Consider the following 19,239-nt stretch of genomic DNA (forward strand, 5'->3'; position numbering starts at 1 on the left):
ACCTTATACACTATTCCTGGTGTACTGGTAACATGGGCATTGGTTTAACGGCCTGTTTTAGGGGGAAGCTTTATCTTCCACCTCAATATTTATGTAAAATTTAAGTGGTACATAATTATATATTTAATTTGAACTTGCTGTATCAGATGTCTATATTTTCCTGAATATCCTTCCTAACAAGTTTCTTAAAAGTTTACTTCTCTTTCCATAGGCTTTGCTTGAGATAACCAATCTATATTATGTCCACAAAGGAAACACATTGCATTCTTTTCAGGCTGTATAACAATAAGTCTCACAATTTTACAGAAATTGATATTTAAGAAATGAATTTCACTGACTGAACAAAAATGAAAAGTACTATGAAAGGTCTGGACTTCTAAGATTGGACAAGAATTTCAACTAGACAAGCCCATTGTATATGCTATGTGACCATATACAGTTGGGAATGCAAGTTAGCACAACCTTCCTGTAAAGTGATTAGGCAAAGGAATCCAAAGTCTTAATTGATACATCATTAGACACATATAATAAATAACAAGCATAATAACAATAGAAAAGGAACATGATTAATGAGTAGGGAAAGTATTTATGACAATTTCAGGTAAAGCAGGATCTCAAGGTATATGTAAATATGCATTTGTTTGTGTGTATAAATACACAAAGACCAAAGGGTTTTGATAGTATTATCTCTCACTAGCAGAAATACTGGTGATTCTTCCTTATATTATTATGTAGCTTTCTACATCAAGCGTTTAGTACTATAAAAATAAGAAAAAATATTCAAAACAGATACAAGAACATCAGCAATGCTAGCATCTTATTGAAACTCAAATTTCCACCAGAGTGTACAACCCTGGATTTAAATGAACTGGCACAATCACATTATCTTTGGTCTTCTAGTGGTATCAAACAACAACAATTTGATTTGAAGGTTTCAAAAACATCACCAATACATTTTATACTAGAAGCTCAGAATACACGAAAATATCAAATCCTTGCTAAAGAAAGAATTATCTGAAAGCAACTCAAGTATTTGCAGCTTATTTTTTTTTCAATTGGAGTATAGTTGATTTAAATGTGTTCGTTTCAGGTGTTCAGCAAAGTGAATTAGTTACACATATAAACAAACTTTATTATATTCTCTGTCTTTCTTTCACTACCTTCTAAAAATGTAGAATAAACGAAGGGAAGTCATCTTCATTAGAATTGATTCAATTAATGACTATTTTTAAAGTACTTGTCATGTGTCAAACATTTTTTCAGGCACTGGGAATTTTGCAGTGAAGAAAATAAAGTTCTTGTCTGGTAGAGGAACAAATATTATCATTACCATGTAATAATAAAATGCTGTGAATGAAGTAATATTCATTAATAAGGTATACTTTATAGATAGTAGAAAACAAAAGTTATAAAATTTTTTGTTTAGCAAAGAAAATAAATGTATCTCCTTTATTTACTCTAGGACATTTCATTTCTCTTATTTAGTTAAAGAAACTGAAATCGCATGATTACTTACCCCAATATTAAACATCCCTGTAAAATACTCCATATTTGCTTGAATGAACCAAATGTTGCTTAAACCTAGTTCATCACTTCTCTTCTTAGCACGAATTAATGATAATTCCTTGTTTTCTATTAGTATAACCTAGATTTCACACAGGAAGCAATAGTATATTCAGTAACATAATTTAGACATTAAAGCCAAGTATTATTACTGTATTTACTAGCTCTAATAATGTTGATCATATTATATTGATCCTTATTGTTATGCTTCCCTGGTGGCTCAGACAGTAAAGAAACTGCCTGCAATGTGGGAGACCTGGGTTGGATCTCTGGGTTGGAAAGATCCCTTGGAGAAGGGAACAGCTACCCGCTCCAGTATTCTGGCCTGGAGAATTTTGTGGGCAGAGGAGTCTGGCAGGCTATACTGTCCATGGGGTCGCAGAGTCAGACATGACTGAGTGATTTTCACTTTCACTGCATTTTCACTATCCTGTGCCAGGACATATGCCAGATAGTACAGTACAAAAGCAAACAAGGTCCTTGAACCCTTGGAGCTTACAGATATGGTGCTACAAGTGAGACAGGTAATTATAATACAGCGAGTGGTGAGTGCTTAAGGAAAGACATATAATGTGTCATCAAAGCATGTAAACTTGATGACCAAGAGAGGTTTTAGTCATTTAATATTAAAGAGTAACATATTAATTGAGGCCTGAAAAATGAATAGAAATTAGCTGGAGGAATGAAGGAGTGTTTCTGGTGGAGAGAGAAACATGTATAAAGGCCCAAGGTGAGAAAAATACAGTGGGTTTGAAGAACTGAGAAGACTGGTATAGTTGGGGTACAGTGAGCGATGCTGGAGCTTGGAGTGGGGAGACAGGGTGTGGAGAGTAGAAATCAGACTGGAGAGGTAACAGGAGCCAGATCACACGGGATAAAAGGACAACCAGTTGCTTGCAATGCATAGTATGGATTGGTGGGGCCAAGGCAAAAGGCACGGCCACAAGTCACAAATTTCTAATAGCAAGCCAGACCAAGGAAGAGAGGAGACATCATTGATTTGGATGAAGAAAAGTGGGCAGACTTAGGTCTCTTTCATCATTCTCATTCTTAGTTTGGTCCTTATTTTGTCCTTAGGTTTGTCTTTATGGAAAAATTCTGGATCTTTTTGTATAAAAAGCTTGTCAGAGGATATTTGGTATCAAAGGTTTTCCAGCCTTTATTCTAGCCAAGATTTTCCTTCTCCAATTTCAACATCTCTAAGTTTCCAGACCTTTTAGGAAGGGAAAAAAAGACACCAGACCCTGACTCTGCATTTCCAGGATTCTGCTCTGTGAGCTCTCTTCCTCTTACTCCAACCATGCAATTGTTGTTTTCCTTGGTGATGAAACAGATGCCTGCCTCTTTCTCCTCATAGTCCTCATTTATTTACTAAGAAAGATAAAGAATAATGCCTTCCACTCTCTATCATTCTGGCCAGTCTATGAGTTCTTCCACATTTTTCCTTCTGAGAATAATCACTTTAATTATTTTGTAATTTCCAGAGAGCTCACAAGCAAAGAATTGTAATTTGAAAAAATGACATCAAGTTCTAGCTTTTATGCTAAAAGCTGGGAGGAAATGATTTACTATGACAAAAGACTAAAAACGGCACAAACTTCTAACAAATGGTGATGGTGATTGTATAAATTACAGTACATTTACTCAAAAACATATTATGAAGTCACATTTCAGGGATGATATTTAAAACTACTTGCAATAGGAAAAAACATTTATGACATAAGATTGAGTGAAAGCAGGTGGTGGAAATTGTATTTGCAGTCTTAGAATTTGCAGCCACAAGCATCCTTCTAAACAATGGTTTAATGAGCACATGGGGGGAAATGCATTTGGTGGATCAGAGTGGTAGATCTGGGGTTTATCTTTTTCTTTAAAAAATATTTTTACAATTCTGATACAATGACTAAAAACCAAGATACCAAAGAATATGCTCAACAAGTTCCAGAAGCTAGTATTTCAAGTACAAAATTATGTTGATAATTAAACTGGTTTCATCATTAATTATTTAACAGGGAAATAATTATTTCTTTCATAAAAAATAAAAACTGTACGTGGCCCTACTCTTTTCCCCTAAGATTCTGAATCTTAGAAGTGTAGTTCAACGAAAAATAAAATGCCTGTGCCTCATATCTGACCTCAGTGAATGATTATCAACTCAAAGAGGGATAAGCCAGACTCAGCTAATTGAACTGTGCAGTTTCTTATCATCTATCATTCAGACTTTACCTGGCATGATGGCAGCATGTGAGCTAGGACAATCCCAACATGGCCCTGAAAAAGGCAAGAAAAGGAACAAGTTAACTTTGGTCTCTCAGGCTTGTTTATTCTGAGACAACAATCTTGTCATATAAAAACATGTCCTTGAGTGTAAGGTAGTAAAGTCACTTCATCTTGGAAAGGCTAAAGAGAATAAAGAAGAGATACAATACCCCACCACTGCAGAAATCCACAATTCTGTCTCCAGGTTTGGCCTGATTTGTCACCATATAAACAAGGTTGTTCAACTGTTGCTGCTTCCTCAAAGCTCGATCACTGGACATTTTACCTGGGAAAGGGATGAAGACAGTGACACATTAGGTATTGCAGGGACTGGGAAGGCACCGGTGCACTAGACCAGCAGCATATAGGAAGAGTGGCACAGATGTAAGTGAGTACCATTCCATGTGACCCACTACGAGAGGATTAGAGAACTGGAACCCAGAGGTGAAATCTCTTTTTGCTTAATTGTACTTTTATTCTTACCTAACTATTCTTTTGGAGGAGGAAATGGCAACCCACTCCAGTATTCTTGCCTGGAGAATTCCATGAACAGAGAAGTCTGGTTGGGCTGCAGTCCGTGGGGTCCCAATGGGTCAGACATGACTGAGTGACTAACACAACTATTCTTTTAATTGTCATTGACATAAAAATCTATGAAAAAATGTCTTTGAAAGAGAGGAAACAATAAGTGTAAAACTAACTTCAGAGTCATAAATAAAGTGTTTAATAAATGTTCAGTTCAGTTCAGTCACTCAGTTGTGTCCGACTCTTTGCGACCCCATGAATCGCAAAACGCCAGGCCTCCCTGTCCATCACCAACTCCCGGAGTTCACTCAGACTCACGTCCATCGAGTCAGTGATACCATCCAGCCATCTCATCCTCTGTCGTCCCCTTCTCCTCCTGCCCCCAATCCCTCCCAGCATCAGAGTCTTTTCCAGTGAGTCAACTCTTCGCATGAGGTGGCCAAAGTACTGGAGTTTCAGCTTTAGCATCATTCCTTCCAAAGAAATCCCAGGGCTGATCTCCTTCAGAATGGACTGGTTGGATCTCCTTGCAGTCCAAGGGACTCTCAAGAGTCTTCTCCAACACCACAGTTCAAAAGCATCAGTTCTTTGGTGCTCAGCTTTCTTCACAGTCCAACTCTCACATCCATACATGACCACTGGAAAAACCATAGCCTTGACTAGATGGACCTTTGTTGGCAAAGTAATGTCTCTGCTTTTCAATATGCTATCTAGGTTGGTCATAACTTTCCTTTCAAGGAGTAAGCGTCTTTTAATTTCATGGCTGCAGTCACCATCTGTAGTGATTTTGGAGCCCCCAAAAATAAAGTCTGACACTGTTTCCACTGTTCCCCCATCTATTTCCCATGAAGTGATGGGACCAGATGCCATGATCTTAGTTTTCTGAAAATTGAGCTTTAAGCCAACTTTTTCAGTCTCCTCTTTCACTTTCATCAAGAGGCTTTTTAGTTCCTCTTCACTTTCTGCCATAAGGGTGGTGTCTGTTCCTGGAAGAATAAAAATTAACAGTAATAGTCTCTTCCCTCTATCCCTCTTAGAGACATAGTATAAAGATTATCTAATTTCAGCACATATTTAAATCTCCTTGGAGAAAAGAGACCTATAATAATAAAAACATTTTTATTCTCTAACTGGCACATCTGTGAACTCTTAATTCTTCTGGTTAAGACACTTGGAACACAGGTATCACATTGTCTAAAATATATCAATTGTTATTGCATTTAGAAATAAATTAGATTTTCTTATTTCTGCTTTGAAGCTTCCTTTCCTCATGAGTCAGACACAGAAATTTAATGTAATTAGAGATAGAAGATAGGGCATTTCCAAGCACAAAACGCCTTGGGCCTAGCAAATATGAAAACATCTTAACTTTCCTTTCAAAAGCCACCAGTCAAGTCCACTAAAATATCTTCAGAAGAATGAATAAAAGCATTTGTTTTAACATATTTCAAATGCACTGTTCATCAGAGCAAGATTTTAAAAATATAAGGGTAGCTTTCAGTGATGTGTGTGTGTGTTAGCTGCTCAGTCTTGTTCGACTCTTTTCGACCCCACAAACTGTAGCCTGCTAGGCTTCTCTGTTCATGGGATTCTCCAGGCAAGAATACTGGAGTGGATTGCCATTCCCTTCTCTGGAGGATCTTCCTAACCCAGGGATCGAATCCTGGTCTCCTGCATCACAGACAGACTCTTTACTGTTTGAGCTACAGGGAAGTTCAGTGATAAATATAAGAGGAAAAATGCAGATAATCTTTTGGGTGTGATCAAAAATTATTTACAGATAACAAGTTTCCCCACTCCATTTTCACAGAAAAATAGTATACTTTTTTCTTTTGTATTTTCCTTCTTTTTTCCATTACTAAAATTAAAACATTGAGAAACTTTTAGGAAAAAACAGAAAATGTGAATTTAAAAAGATCTGTATGAGATAAAAAGTCATTTTTCTATGTACTTTTCTATTTTTAATATATGTACTTCCAACTATACCCGTAAGTTCATAATTTTCTAGACAGCATAGAAAACATTATAAATCTTTCTGTATCTATGAATTTGTTTCTACACTGTAAGTTTTAATGGCTGTGAAAATTTTATTAACTACCTATACCCAATTTATTTAACCAATTTCCTACTGTAACAACATGGTCATTATCATACACCTGACTCACTGTGTGCATTCTTAATTATTTAGCATGGCCTAATGTGAATTTCAAACATGAAAAGCATTGAAATCAATAGTTTGGTGACTTTATTTGTGAAGACCGTTTCATGTACTTATTTTCATTTTTATCTAATAGCAAACTATTTAAACAGTTAGTAAAAGCCCCTGTGATTTTGTGTACAGCCATTCCTATGAGGTTTTATTATGACAATTTTTAAACACAAGGCAAAGTTGAAAGAATCAACATTCAGTGAATGACTCTGCACCCTCTACCTAGATTCTACCATTAACAGCCTACTAGAGTTGGCAATGGCACCCCACTCCAGTACTCTTGCCTGGAGAATCCCATGGACAGAGGAGCCTGGTAGGCTGCAGTCCATGGGGTCGATGAGGGTCGGACACGACTGAGCGACTTCACTTTCACTTTTCACTTTCATGCATTGGAGAAGGAAATGGCAACCCACTCCAGTGTTCTTGCCTGGAGAATCCCAGGGATGGGGAAGCCTGGTGGGCTGCCGTCTATGGGGTTGCACAGAGTCAGACACGACTGAAGTGACTCAGCAGCAGCAGCAGCAGCAGAGTTGGTTCATCACACTTCTATCTTTCCATCCCTCTATGCATTCAGTCCTAATGCATAAATGCATATGCATAAATTTATGCAAATGCATAAATCCCCCTAATTGTCTATTTTTATTATGGCAGTGTAGTTTTTATTTGGAGGAAGAAGAATAAGAATAAGGAAGGGGAAGAAGGGGCAGGAATCAGAAGGCAAAAAGGAAAAGTACTTTTGAGGCCCTTGGGAGAGTGAGAGTCACAAATGCTGCCATTAAATGGAGCCATCAAGCCGCAAAGAAACTAGCAATGGCATTTGAGTCTTTGGTGTGTTTGCGGATTTCTTAACAATTCTTAGCCAAAGGATTTTCAAAAAAGAAAGTAAAAAGGAATTATCTTTTGTTAAGAATAAGGAGATAAGAAAATAAAACTTACTTAATGGAATATCTAACAGTAAGTTCTGTACTGTACTTCTATCAGATATTTAGAATGGCCTAACTTTCTCAGGTCTGCTTCAAAAGCAAATGATGAAGATCTGTTTTACTTGCTAAACCTGCCTCTTTGCATATGAACAATCTGTGCTTAAATGAAGGCAAAAAGGTACCTTTCAGGGTTCTGTTTAAATACAGAGACTATTAAATTGCCCATAACATTCACAGGTTGAACTAAAAATACAGTAGCATGAGGCCTAGGTGCTTCATGGAAAAACTGCCTCTAATAAAGCATTCCTCCTCACCATTCTAGTTTTATAAATATTATGAAGCTCCTGGAAACATGAATAGGATCTTAAATATGTTAAACCAGGTAAGAAAGTGGTATTTTGATTATGCTTTGTCAGATGACAATACATTAGTAAATTTGGTGTTTTAAGGGCTGTAATAACTCTAATAAAGAAACTAAATCAGAAAAAAAAGAAAGACATATTTTGAGATATGGTATTCATTTAAAAACCAAATTGTACTTTTTATTTAAATCCAATATTCTTGTGCCTGACGCCATTTACATGTATAAAAGTATTTTTTTTAACTTGACTAAAAATGATGGTTCTTTAGGTGTCATCATGAAAAAACAAAACTCAAGAAGCAAGTGTTTTAATATAAATGATCCTATTTATCCTGCAATGTAAATTCTTCTACAGTAGAGTCTGTTGTCTAATTCAAGTTAGGAGGAACCTGATTATTTAGACAACTTCATTGTTCGCATTACACAAAAAGAAAGTACAGGGTAAAGGAGCCAATTTTTTTTTTTTTTCTTTGAGACTTCTTTTATTTTTTTAGATTTTTAAACTAAGGAAGCACCATATTAGGATACTGGTATTTTTGGTCAGTTCAAAGCATCAAATAAAGCAGGACCGAAAAAAAAAAAAAGCCATGGATAGAAATGTGCACGTGTGCAGTCAGGACACCTGCTCAGTCTAGTATCAATAAATAGTGCTCAAGATCAGGCAGCTTTTTTAAAATAAATTTTTTATTGCAAGATATTTGCTTTACAATATTGTGCTGGTTTCTGCCATACACTAACATAGGCAGCTCTTAATTTATTCCTTCTCGGTCGGAAGCAACAAAGTACCTTGAATGTTATAAATTACTGGTAAAAAGGAAAATGGATGTGTGCTTGGATACATTTTAGCTTTAAAAAGATTCATTTGCTGTTTTGTTTTCTAAGTATTTCTTTGAGATGTAGCACACCACCCTCATTCTGTGAATTTTTTTTTAATCATTAAATATGGAGATAAAGGAGACGGCTAAAACTAATGGTGCAGCAATTTTTTAAAATATATTTTTATTTGGAAAGTTATCAAATCAAGAGGGCAACAGTAAATTTCCCCAGCAGAGATGCCTGTAATAGAGAGGTTGCAGAGAAGGTACAAGACAGCTGAATATACAGGGTGCACCAATAGGGCCTTTGGTGGGTAAGAAGGGACATAATAACCACACGTGTTCATGTTTTCAAGAAGCCTAACAACATTAAGACAGACATCATGCTTCAAAGGGTAATGGCCAGTGATGCCCAAATTCCACCTTCAGGGTAGCTGTGGTTTTCATGCTTGGAATAGTCACTAGGCTCCAAGTATATGCCCAGTAGTTGTCTGCAGGCTGAGGACACAATGCAAAGTAAGACACAGTCCCTGTGCTTCAGGAGTTAAGAGGGTGCCTAAGAAGATGGTATGCAGCTATGAGTATTCATTATGTGCAAAGTATGTGCACTGCAGATACAGAACTACCTGTTTGAGACGTCACTGGGGATTTTACTGAGATGTGGGGTATCTCAGCTGAGTCTCTGAGGAAGAACAGAAACCTGCCACGTAGAACGGGTGGGGAACGCATGCTAAAAATGACACGGCAGGGACTTCCCTGGTGGTTCAGTGATAAAGAAATCTGACTGCCAATGCAGGTGACACAGATTCAATCCCTGGTCCAGGAAGATCCCACATGCCACTGAGCAACTATGCCCGTGGGCCACAAGTACTGAGCCCATGTGCCCTAGAGCCTGTGCTCTGCAACAAGAGAAGCCACTGCAATGAGAAGTTCACACGCAGCAACGAAGAGTAGCTCTGACTTGCGCAACTAGAGAAAGACTGTGCAAAGCAACAAAGACCTAGCACAATCAAAAAAATAATAAAATGAAAGTATTATTTTTTTTAAAGTGTGATATAGTATATTTAGGGGAGAAACTGCAATTAGCTCACTTGTGCTTGAAAATGAGGATTCATGAGAAAGTGGTAGAGCATGGGATAGACCTGAGAATTTGGTAGGGCCAGATGGGAAAGGGCACTGCTTCTTATCTTGTCTCTTTGTGCTGCAGAGGAAACAGTCTTACTTTATACTTCACATGTATGCTTAAAGCTCCTTAGAGACAAGTTCTCTTTGAATAGACAGCTTTGTTATTTTTACATTATTCCATATTAAGATGTTCTTTTATACTGTTATCCTGCAACATTTTAAATTCTGGATAGAGTATATCCACAAATCAGATAGAATTATTCATAAATTTATGTGGAGCATTCAACCTCAACTGATACTAATGTCATTAAATGATGTAATTAAGAAAATAAAATTAAATAAATTGAACTCACTGAATCATTTCGAGCTCTGCTGTTCTAGACCAAGAATGCCTTTGGATCCTTATTGGATTCTTCTCACTCTCCTTCCCGGGCTTCTCTCCCCATGGAGGTCCCTGAAATGCTGTGCACACCAGGTTCTCTGTCTCTTCCACAGCTCATCACTGTGGGTGATTTTCTGGAGTATATTACTAAAAAGTCCCTTTCAAAACTACCCATGAAAATACCTGTCCTTACTTAAAATACTTTTAAAGGCTCCCCTCTGCCTTATGAAAAAAGTCCTAACTTCTTGGAAAGAAAGCAAGGCCTTTAATGATCTGGGCCCTGTTAATTTGCCGACCCTCCTTCTGCTACTTTCGTACTATACCCTGTATGTTCCAGCCTCTCTGAACAATGGCTATAGTTCCTTGAATATATCACTGCTGGTGAGTCAGCTGTTTTATAAATTTTGTTCTCTTTGCTTGAAACCTATTCTTCACTCCTGGCTACACTGACATGAATTCCTATTGTAATAAGTTTTTTTTTTTAAGACAAAAACAAAAAAGTTACTTTTTTAAACTCCTTGTCACTATCCAAAAGGCTTTTATACTATAAAGGCTGCTTTTTTTATATTGTAAAGGCTGTTATTATTAACTACTGAAAAAAGTTTTCTTATTTTAAAATGATTACTAAGGCATTATTCATTATACCAACTATCCCCAAAAGGACTGTTAGCTGAAATTGCTTCTCTTTACATGAAATAGATACAGATGATTTTTTCTGGAATTACATAAATTTGGGCCCAGTTAAATGGAAAGACTATTAGGAGACTGACAGGCACATAACATGTGCTCAATAAAAGTTTAATGAATGAATTTTCTCTATAATTATGACTTAAACAGCATTTTAAGGCAGTTAACTTTTGAAGGTACTAGGTATGAAAACAAATTCAATCATATTTGAAAGTAGACTGTACTGAAATAGAAAAAGGAGTCAACTATGAAACAGTATTTCAGGTGGGGATGGAAAAGTTTCTGAAAACTTTTAAGAGGAAATAAGAAAGCTGCCATTTAAAGCTATACCAAAAACTAGAAAAGCATGAATACAATTCCTAAAGAAACGCCTGAGAAGATGCATGAAACTAAGCAGCAATGTGAAGCTTATACTTTAGGTTAGGGCAAACCTGTTTAAATTTTGGAAATGACTTGTTGGAAATACTGAAAATTAGAATTGTCTGAATTTGCAATTTTTAAAGCCAGTTGCAGGTTTCATTAATCCTCTTGGCCATACTAACCTCAGAGTGGCAGTATTCTTCTAACAATAGATACTAATCATCTATTACCTTTGCCCTCTGTCTCCTACCTCCAGCCCATCCACACATCTCACAGTGCAGTCTATGAAATCAACAATAGTGTATCAGGGCGAAGGCATTTTCACTCTGATAGTTTTGTTACAGATATTATTAGAGCAATAATTATTAGTTAGAAATTCAAAATACTAAAAGAAGCAACTTATTCTTCTCTAAATTGAGGAATATTGACCTCATAAACTATCTCAATCAATCATTTAACCAACAAATCAACCAACTAAACTGACCTACACAGACTTTTTCTAGACAACGTTAGGGACACAAAGATGCCTATCACTTGATTTCTGTCCTTAATGAACTTACACCTTATTTAAAATAGTATAAAAACCACTACACTTGGCCTTAGGAGATGAATATTATTAACCACATTGTACAATAATTTTACGACATTTTAACAGCCCTAACTTAAAAAATTCATAGTTCTTTCATTAAAGTTTCTAAGATGATTGATAACAATTTCTGTTTATATGATGCTTTGCAGTTTATTAAGCACCTGCACATTTGATAGAGCATCTAACTTCAAGACTGTTAGGTTGTCAGGTGGATAACCTGTTGCTTTTTTCACAAATGAGGACACAGCACTGAAGAGACTGCTCAGACTTAGCACTTGCTTAAAGACACACAGCTGATAGGCAGAGAAGCTGGGTTTTTAACCAAGGATTTCTAACTTTCAGTTCAGTTCAGTTCAGTTGCTCAATCGTGTCTGACTCCTTGTGACACCATGAATTGCAGCACGCCAGGCCTCCCTGTCCATCACCAACTCTCGGAGTTCACTAAAACTCATGTCCATCGAGTCGGTGATGCCATCTAGCCATCTCATCCTCTGTCGTCCCCTTTTCCTGCTGCCCCAAATCCCTCCCAGCATCTGAGTCTTTTCCAATGAGTCAACTCTTCACATGAGGCGGACAAAGTACTGGAGTTTCAGCTTTAGCATCATTCCTTCCAAAGAACACCCAGGACTGATCTCCTTTAGAATGGACTGGTTGGATCTCCTTGTAGTCCAAGGGAATCTCAAGAGTCTTCTCCAACACCACAGTTCAAAAGCATCAATTCTTCGGTGCTCAGCTTTCTTCACAGTCCAACTCTCACATCCATACATGACCACAGGAAAAACCATAGCCTTGACTAGATGGACCTTTGTTGGCAAAGTAATATCTCTGCTTTTGAATATGTTATCTAGGTTGGTCATAACTTTCCTTCCAAGGAGTAAGCATCTTTTAATTTCATGGCTGCAATCACCATCTGTAGTGATTTTGGAGCCCCCAAAAATAAAGTCTGACACTGTTTCCACTGTTCCCCCATCTATTTCCCATGAAGTGATGGGACCAGATGCCATGATCTTCGTTTTCTGAATGTTGAGCTTTAAGCCAACTTTTTCACTCTCCTCTTTCACTTTCATTAAGGGGCTTTTTTTAGTTCCTCTTCACTTTCTGCCATAAGGGCGGTGTCATCTGCATATCTGAGGTTATTAATATTTCTCCCAGCAATCTTGATTCCAGCTTGTGCTTCTTCTAGCCCAGTGTTTCTCATGATGTACTCTGCATAGAAGTTAAATAAGCAGGGTGACAATATACAGCCTTGACGTACTTCTTTTCCTATTTGGAACCAGTCTGTTGTTCCATGTCCACTTCTAACTGTTGCTTCCTGACCTGCATACAAATTTCTCAAGAGGCAGGTCAGGTGGTCTGGTATTCCCATCTCTTGAAGAATTTTCCACAGTTTATTGTGATCCACACAGTCAAAGGCTTTGGCATAGTCAATAAAGCAGAAATAGATGTTTTTCTGGAACTCTCTTGCTTTTTCCATGATTCTAACTTTAGGTTCAAGTCTTCTTTCCAATAGGGTTCCGTTTCTTACACAGATGACTTTGTGATTTCAGAATCTCAGGCCTGGTTCCCTTTCTTATGTGTTCAAGGAAACAAGGTTATTTTCTAGCAGAGAAATGAGGGAAGCCTCTAACAATCATATCTTAGGGAAAAAAGGTTAATTCTTCAGAATCAGTCATAAAATGTATTTTAATACAGTTTTCCTCTAAATAAAATTTCCCAAAAGCAGGCTTACCAGTAAAAAGGATCAATTTAAGTTCTGAATTTCAATATTGCAGAATATATCACTAAGGTATTATCTGAAGGTCTCATAAGTCACTCTGTTTAATAAGTTGACCTTTGGTTGTCACCCTTTCCAGAAAAAGACCATTTCCTCACCTTGTACTGTAGCAAAATTTTAAATTTTATAGAAAAGTGACATGCGGAGGCTGAGCAATCAATTTGTTGCAAAACTGGATTATCCAGGAGAAAAAAAAGAAAATAGATTGGGATGATCTTTCATGTTATACTACTATAGATGCTGACAAATATAGCATGCGCCTTCACCCTTCTATATCTAATTCCAGAGCATCCTTTTAAAAAATAACTACTAAAAGTATTCAACCAAGATACAGAATTGAGGGATGAAAATCGAAGAAAGTGTAGCCACATTGTTTGCCAAATCAAAACTTCGGTTTTGTTTATAAAAGAGCTTAGATACATTGAATAGTGGACATTTTTAAAAAAACTTCTTATTGCTGCTATTTTCTTCTCTAAGATGAATAAAACTTTTGACTTCAGAATACCACAGTTAATTGAACACATATATTTTCATTTCATTCAAATGTTATTTACACCACACAAAATAAACATTTCTTTGCCCTGGAATTTAGTTAAAAAAAAAATTCACAATATCTTCCAAGTTGCCCACAAGACCAAATTGAAATGCTTTAAAACAACAAAAGTTAACTCTAGAATATAGGTATTTATTTCTTTTCCAGGGGATTAAATTAACAAAAGTAAGGGCTTTTAATACTTCCATTAACTTTTGAGATCTTTCAAGTAATCCTCAATTTGACTTTTCATTTGATCTGTTTCACTGTATTTAGGTTAAATGATACACTAGTAACATGAATAGTGAGTGTTAACTTTCCTGAAGTTAAACTTTCCTGTTTCTTAAAAATAGCTTCTCAAGTGCATAGTATTCTAACTTCTACTATGATACGACCCATAGGTTTTCTCTTTCAAATATTTCATTTTGATTAAAAAAATGAAAATGGTGTGTATCTAAGGTGGTATGGTCCCAAATTCTTTAATAATATTAATACTATATTAATATACAGTATTTCCCTCAAGAGGTGGCATCTATGTCTGCTCCCTTGAATTGAGCCTCGTGTAGATTTGATCGGTGTAACCGAGAAGAAACACTGTTCACGTCTCTGGTCGCTTCCACGTCCTATCTTTTGAGACACTTGCTCTCGGAACACAGAACCATGCTTTAGGAAGCCAGCTCTCCCCAGCTGATGATGTATGAACAAACAAGTTCTACCATGTCCTACCTGAGTTGTGTGTATGTATTCACCTGCTCAATTGTGTCTGACTCTTGGTGGCCGCATAAAGCCCACCAGACTCCTCTGCTCATAGAATTTTCCAAGCAAGAATACTGGAGTGGGGTGCCATTTCCTACTCCAGGGGATCTTCCTGACCCAGGGATCAAACCTGCATCTCCTCCGTTTGCAGGCACATTCTTCACCGCTAGCACCAACTGAGATGACCTTCTGAGTTGAGGATTTGTGAATAAAATAGGTAAGTGTTGTTTTCAATTCACTAAGCTTGTTGGTACATTTATGCGGCTATATATCATATGAATGACATCCTAACACTGGGCTTGTGAGGATTATCATAATTGAACAGTATTTATTAAGGCATCTACCTATACATGAACTGTGGAGTTGGAGAAGACTCTTGAGAGTCCCTTGGACTGCAAGGAGATCAAACCAGTCAATCCTAAAGGAAATCAATCCTGAATATTCATTGGAGAGACTGATGCTGAGGCTGAAGCTCCAATACTTTGGCCACCTTATGCAAAGAGCTGATTCATTGGCAAAGACCCTGATGCTGGGAAAGACTGAAGGCAGGAGGAGAAGGGGACACAACAGAGGACGAGATGGTTGGATGGCATCACTGACTCAATGGACATGAGTTTGAGCAAGTTCCAGGAGATGGTGAAGGACAGGAAAGTCTGGCATGCTGCAGTCCATGGGGTTGCAAAGAGTCAGACATGACTGAGTGACTGAATAACAACAACCTATATAAGAAATGGTGCTGGATACTATGACAATAACCAAAATAGAGGATTGTTATTATACATAAGAATTAATAGCCCAAGGCAATGGTATTCATTATAAGTTAGAGAGGGACTCCTCTATAAACCTCAAAGGCAGTCTTGAATTCCAGTCCTACTATTTCTTTTCTCTTTCTGATAGTCCTAAACCTTATGAGCCTAAATGTAAAGAATGTTGGGATTTAAGCAGCAAGGGATGGTGGAAAGAAAAAAATAATGGTAAGGAACCCAGGTATAGGCATGCGTAGAGATGGGGACAATGATCCAAATACATATTCAAGAGATACCAAATATGGTATCGATATTCACACAGGTCTAGTGAGAGTGGTTGCTAGCAGACCAACAGGGGTCTCCAGACAGCAGCGTTGAGGGAAAAGTAGGTTTATCCACGGGCACTTGTGGGTGGCAGAACTTATACTAAGTCACAAGAGATGAAAGATCTTAAAGAATAAGGCTGCACAGAAACTGTACCATTTGGGAGGTTGGAGTTTACTGATATATGGATACACTAGTTCAGGGCCTGGTAGAGCAGGCGAAGGCGGCTGCTGCTGCTAAGTCACTTCAGCCGTGTCTGATGCTGTGTGACCCCATAGATGGCAGCCCACCAGGCTCCCCCAGCCCTGGGATTCTCCAGGCAAGAACACTGGAGCAGGTTGCCATTTCCTTCTCCAATGCATGAAAGTGAAAAGTGAAGTGAAAGTGAGAAGTGCTCAGTCGTGTCCGACTCTCAGCGAAGGCAGGTACTGACATTTTTTCCTAAACTGGAATTTCGTTATCTTCCTCCCTCTCTCTGGTTCTTTCATTATAACCTCTGCAGAGTAGTTATTAATTTAGCAAAAAAATTTAAGCACTCATTATATCTCTAGCCCTGATCAAGGAGCTAGAACTCAATGGAAAGCAAGAGAGATTCTGATATTTCAAGGAAGAGAGTTTGACAACAAACAGTTAAATCAAGTGATAAATGATATGAAGGAAATGAAAATAGAATGACATGGTTGAAATTGACTTGGTGGAATTTTAGATTAGGTGGCTAAGAAAAGTCCTATTGAGCAACAAACAAAACTGAGATCTGAACGACAAGAATCTAGCCATGTGAAACAAGAGGAAAAAACACTTCATAGAGAAAGAACTACTGATGTGGTCATCAGGGAAAGAATGTTTGAGGGAGATAATTATAATTATACAAATATATATTTCTTCATCACTATTATATAAATAAAGTCACTGAATAGATATTCTTATTTTTTGGTATTAGCACAACTGAATGATGATTATGTGCTAAAAATGTTTTATTTATTGTTTCAATCCTTTATCGGGAGGTTGGTACTGTTACTTCATTGTGAGATGAATAAATCTGGAAAAAAAAAAAAAAGTAACTTGCCTCGGTCACATAGTCACACCACGGGAGAGCCAGGGTTGAATTCTGCCAGTCTCACTGCAGGGTCTAGGCTCCTATCCACTACCCCAGGAATGACAAATCTTTATACATTTTTTTGAACAGGACACAAATATATACAGGGCTATCTATTTGTTAAACACTGTTTTGTTAAAGTTACTGTCTTTTTTAGAAAAAACAAATAGAACTTTTTTTTTCTATTTTAGTATACACTGCTGCTTCCTTTGTGTGGTATAAATACATATTTCACCTGTATTTCAATACAACATTTCTATTCATCACTATTGAATATCAGTCTTTTGTATTTTGGTAATATACTTCATTCCAAGCTCAAAGTCAGCGTGAAAGGCATGCTAAAGTCAACTTTTAAGCGAGGTGTCATGCAATAAGAGTGCTGGAGTTGAATCATATGTACATAAATGTCTTTAACATTGTAAAATAACTTATTCAAAATTTGATTGGGTGGTTACTGTATATTCAGGGAAAGTGTTTCTTTTGGTCATAACCAAAGTTTGATAAATACTATTTGTAGGTTTTCATTCAAATCCCAAAGAAAGGCAATGCCAAAGAATGTTCAAACTACTGCACAATTGCACTCATCTCACATGTTAGCAAAGTAATCCATAAAATTCTCCAAGCGAAGCTTCAACAGTACATGAACTGAGAACTTCCAGATGTACAAGCTGGATTTAGAAAAGGCAGAGGAACCAGAGACCAAATTGCCAACATCTGCTGGATCATCGAAAAAGCAAGAGAGTTCCAGAAAAAATTTATTTCTGCTTTATTGACCATGCCAAATCCTTTGACTGTGTGGATCACAACAAACTGAGGAAAATTCTTAAAGAGATGGGAATACCAGACCACCTGACCTGCCTCTTGAGAAATCTGTATGCAGGTCAGGAAGCAACAGTTACAACTGGACATGGAACAACAGACTGGTTCCAAATAGGAAAAAGAGTATATCAAAGCTGTATCTTGTCAGCCTGTTTATTTAACTTTTATGCAGAATACATCATGTGAAATGCTGGCCTGGATGAAGCACAAGCTGGAATCAAAATTGCTGGGAGAAATATCAATAACCTCATACTGGCAGACCACACCAACCTCATGGCAGAAAGCGAAGAGGAACTAAAGAGCCTCTTGGTGAAGATGAAAGAGGAGAGTGAAAACGTTTGCTTAAAACTTAACATTCAGAAAACTATGATCATGGCATCCAGTCCCATTACTTCATGGCAAATAGATGTGCAAACAATGGAAACAGTAACAGACTTTATTTTCTTGGGCTCCAAAATCACTGCAGATGGTGACTTCAGCCATGAAATTAAAAGATGCTTGCTCCTTGGAAGAAAAGCTATGACCATCCTAGACAACATATTAAAAAGCAGAGCTTTGCCGACAAAGGTCCATCTAATCAAAGCTATGGTTTTTCTAGTAGTCACGTATGGATGTGAGAGTTGGACCATAAAGAAAGCTGAGCGCTGAAGAATTGATGTTTTTGAACTGTGGTGTTGGAGAAGACTCTTGAGAGTCCCTTGGACAGCAAGGAGATTCAACTAGTCAATCCTAAAAAAAATCAGTCCTGAATATTCATTGGAAGGACTGATGTTGAAGCTGAAACTCCAATACTTTGGCCACCTGATGCGAAGAACTGACTCACTGGAAAAGACCCTGATACTGGTAAAGACTGAAGGCAGGAGAAGAAGGTGACGACAGAGGATGAGATAGTTGGATGGCATCACTAACTCGATGGACATGAGCTAGAGCAAGCTCCGGGAGTTCGTGATGCACAGGGAAGCCTGGCATGTTGCAGTCCATGGGGTCGCAAAAAGTCGGATACGACTGAGTGACTGAACTGAACTGAATGGAATACTCCTAGCTCTACATTGCTTAGACTTTCAAGTGCAAAAGTCATGGTCAATAGTGAATGAAAAACTACAGTGTGTGGGTATGTACAAATGTGCATACACAAAACCAACCAACCAACCAAATAATCACAGCATGCTTGACATTTACTTGTTAAAGGAACGCTTCCTGGATTCACATAATCATTGAAAAGAATTTTCAGAAATTCAGAACAGAAGAACTTGGAAGTAAATTTGAAGTAACTCAGAATGGGTAGACTTCTCTTATTACAAAGATGTTTCTTTTCTCTCCTTCCTCCAGTAGTTTGAAATACCACATCTCTAGCAAAGACATTCAAATCTATAATTCAGCTAACACTGTCCTCT

The 19,239-nt window shown here is 37.4% G+C and overlaps 1 protein-coding gene across 2 annotated transcripts in view; it reads right to left on the reverse strand.

Moving 5' to 3' along the window:
* The window catches only part of GSTCD (glutathione S-transferase C-terminal domain containing), a 145,106-nt gene that overhangs the window by 25,574 nt on the left and 100,293 nt on the right, over positions 1-19,239 (reverse strand). For both annotated transcript variants that reach the window (XM_044946152.2, XM_025290337.3), the window contains 3 exons: positions 3,993-4,108; positions 3,790-3,834; positions 1,517-1,645 (listed from right to left, as the gene is read on the reverse strand). In XM_044946152.2, coding sequence (XP_044802087.1) covers positions 1,517-1,645; positions 3,790-3,834; positions 3,993-4,108 — 290 coding nt within the window. The remainder of the gene's footprint in view (positions 1-1,516; positions 1,646-3,789; positions 3,835-3,992; positions 4,109-19,239) is intronic.

This window comes from Bubalus bubalis, chromosome 7 (assembly GCF_019923935.1).
Source record: "Bubalus bubalis isolate 160015118507 breed Murrah chromosome 7, NDDB_SH_1, whole genome shotgun sequence".
NCBI lineage: Eukaryota > Metazoa > Chordata > Mammalia > Artiodactyla > Bovidae > Bubalus > Bubalus bubalis.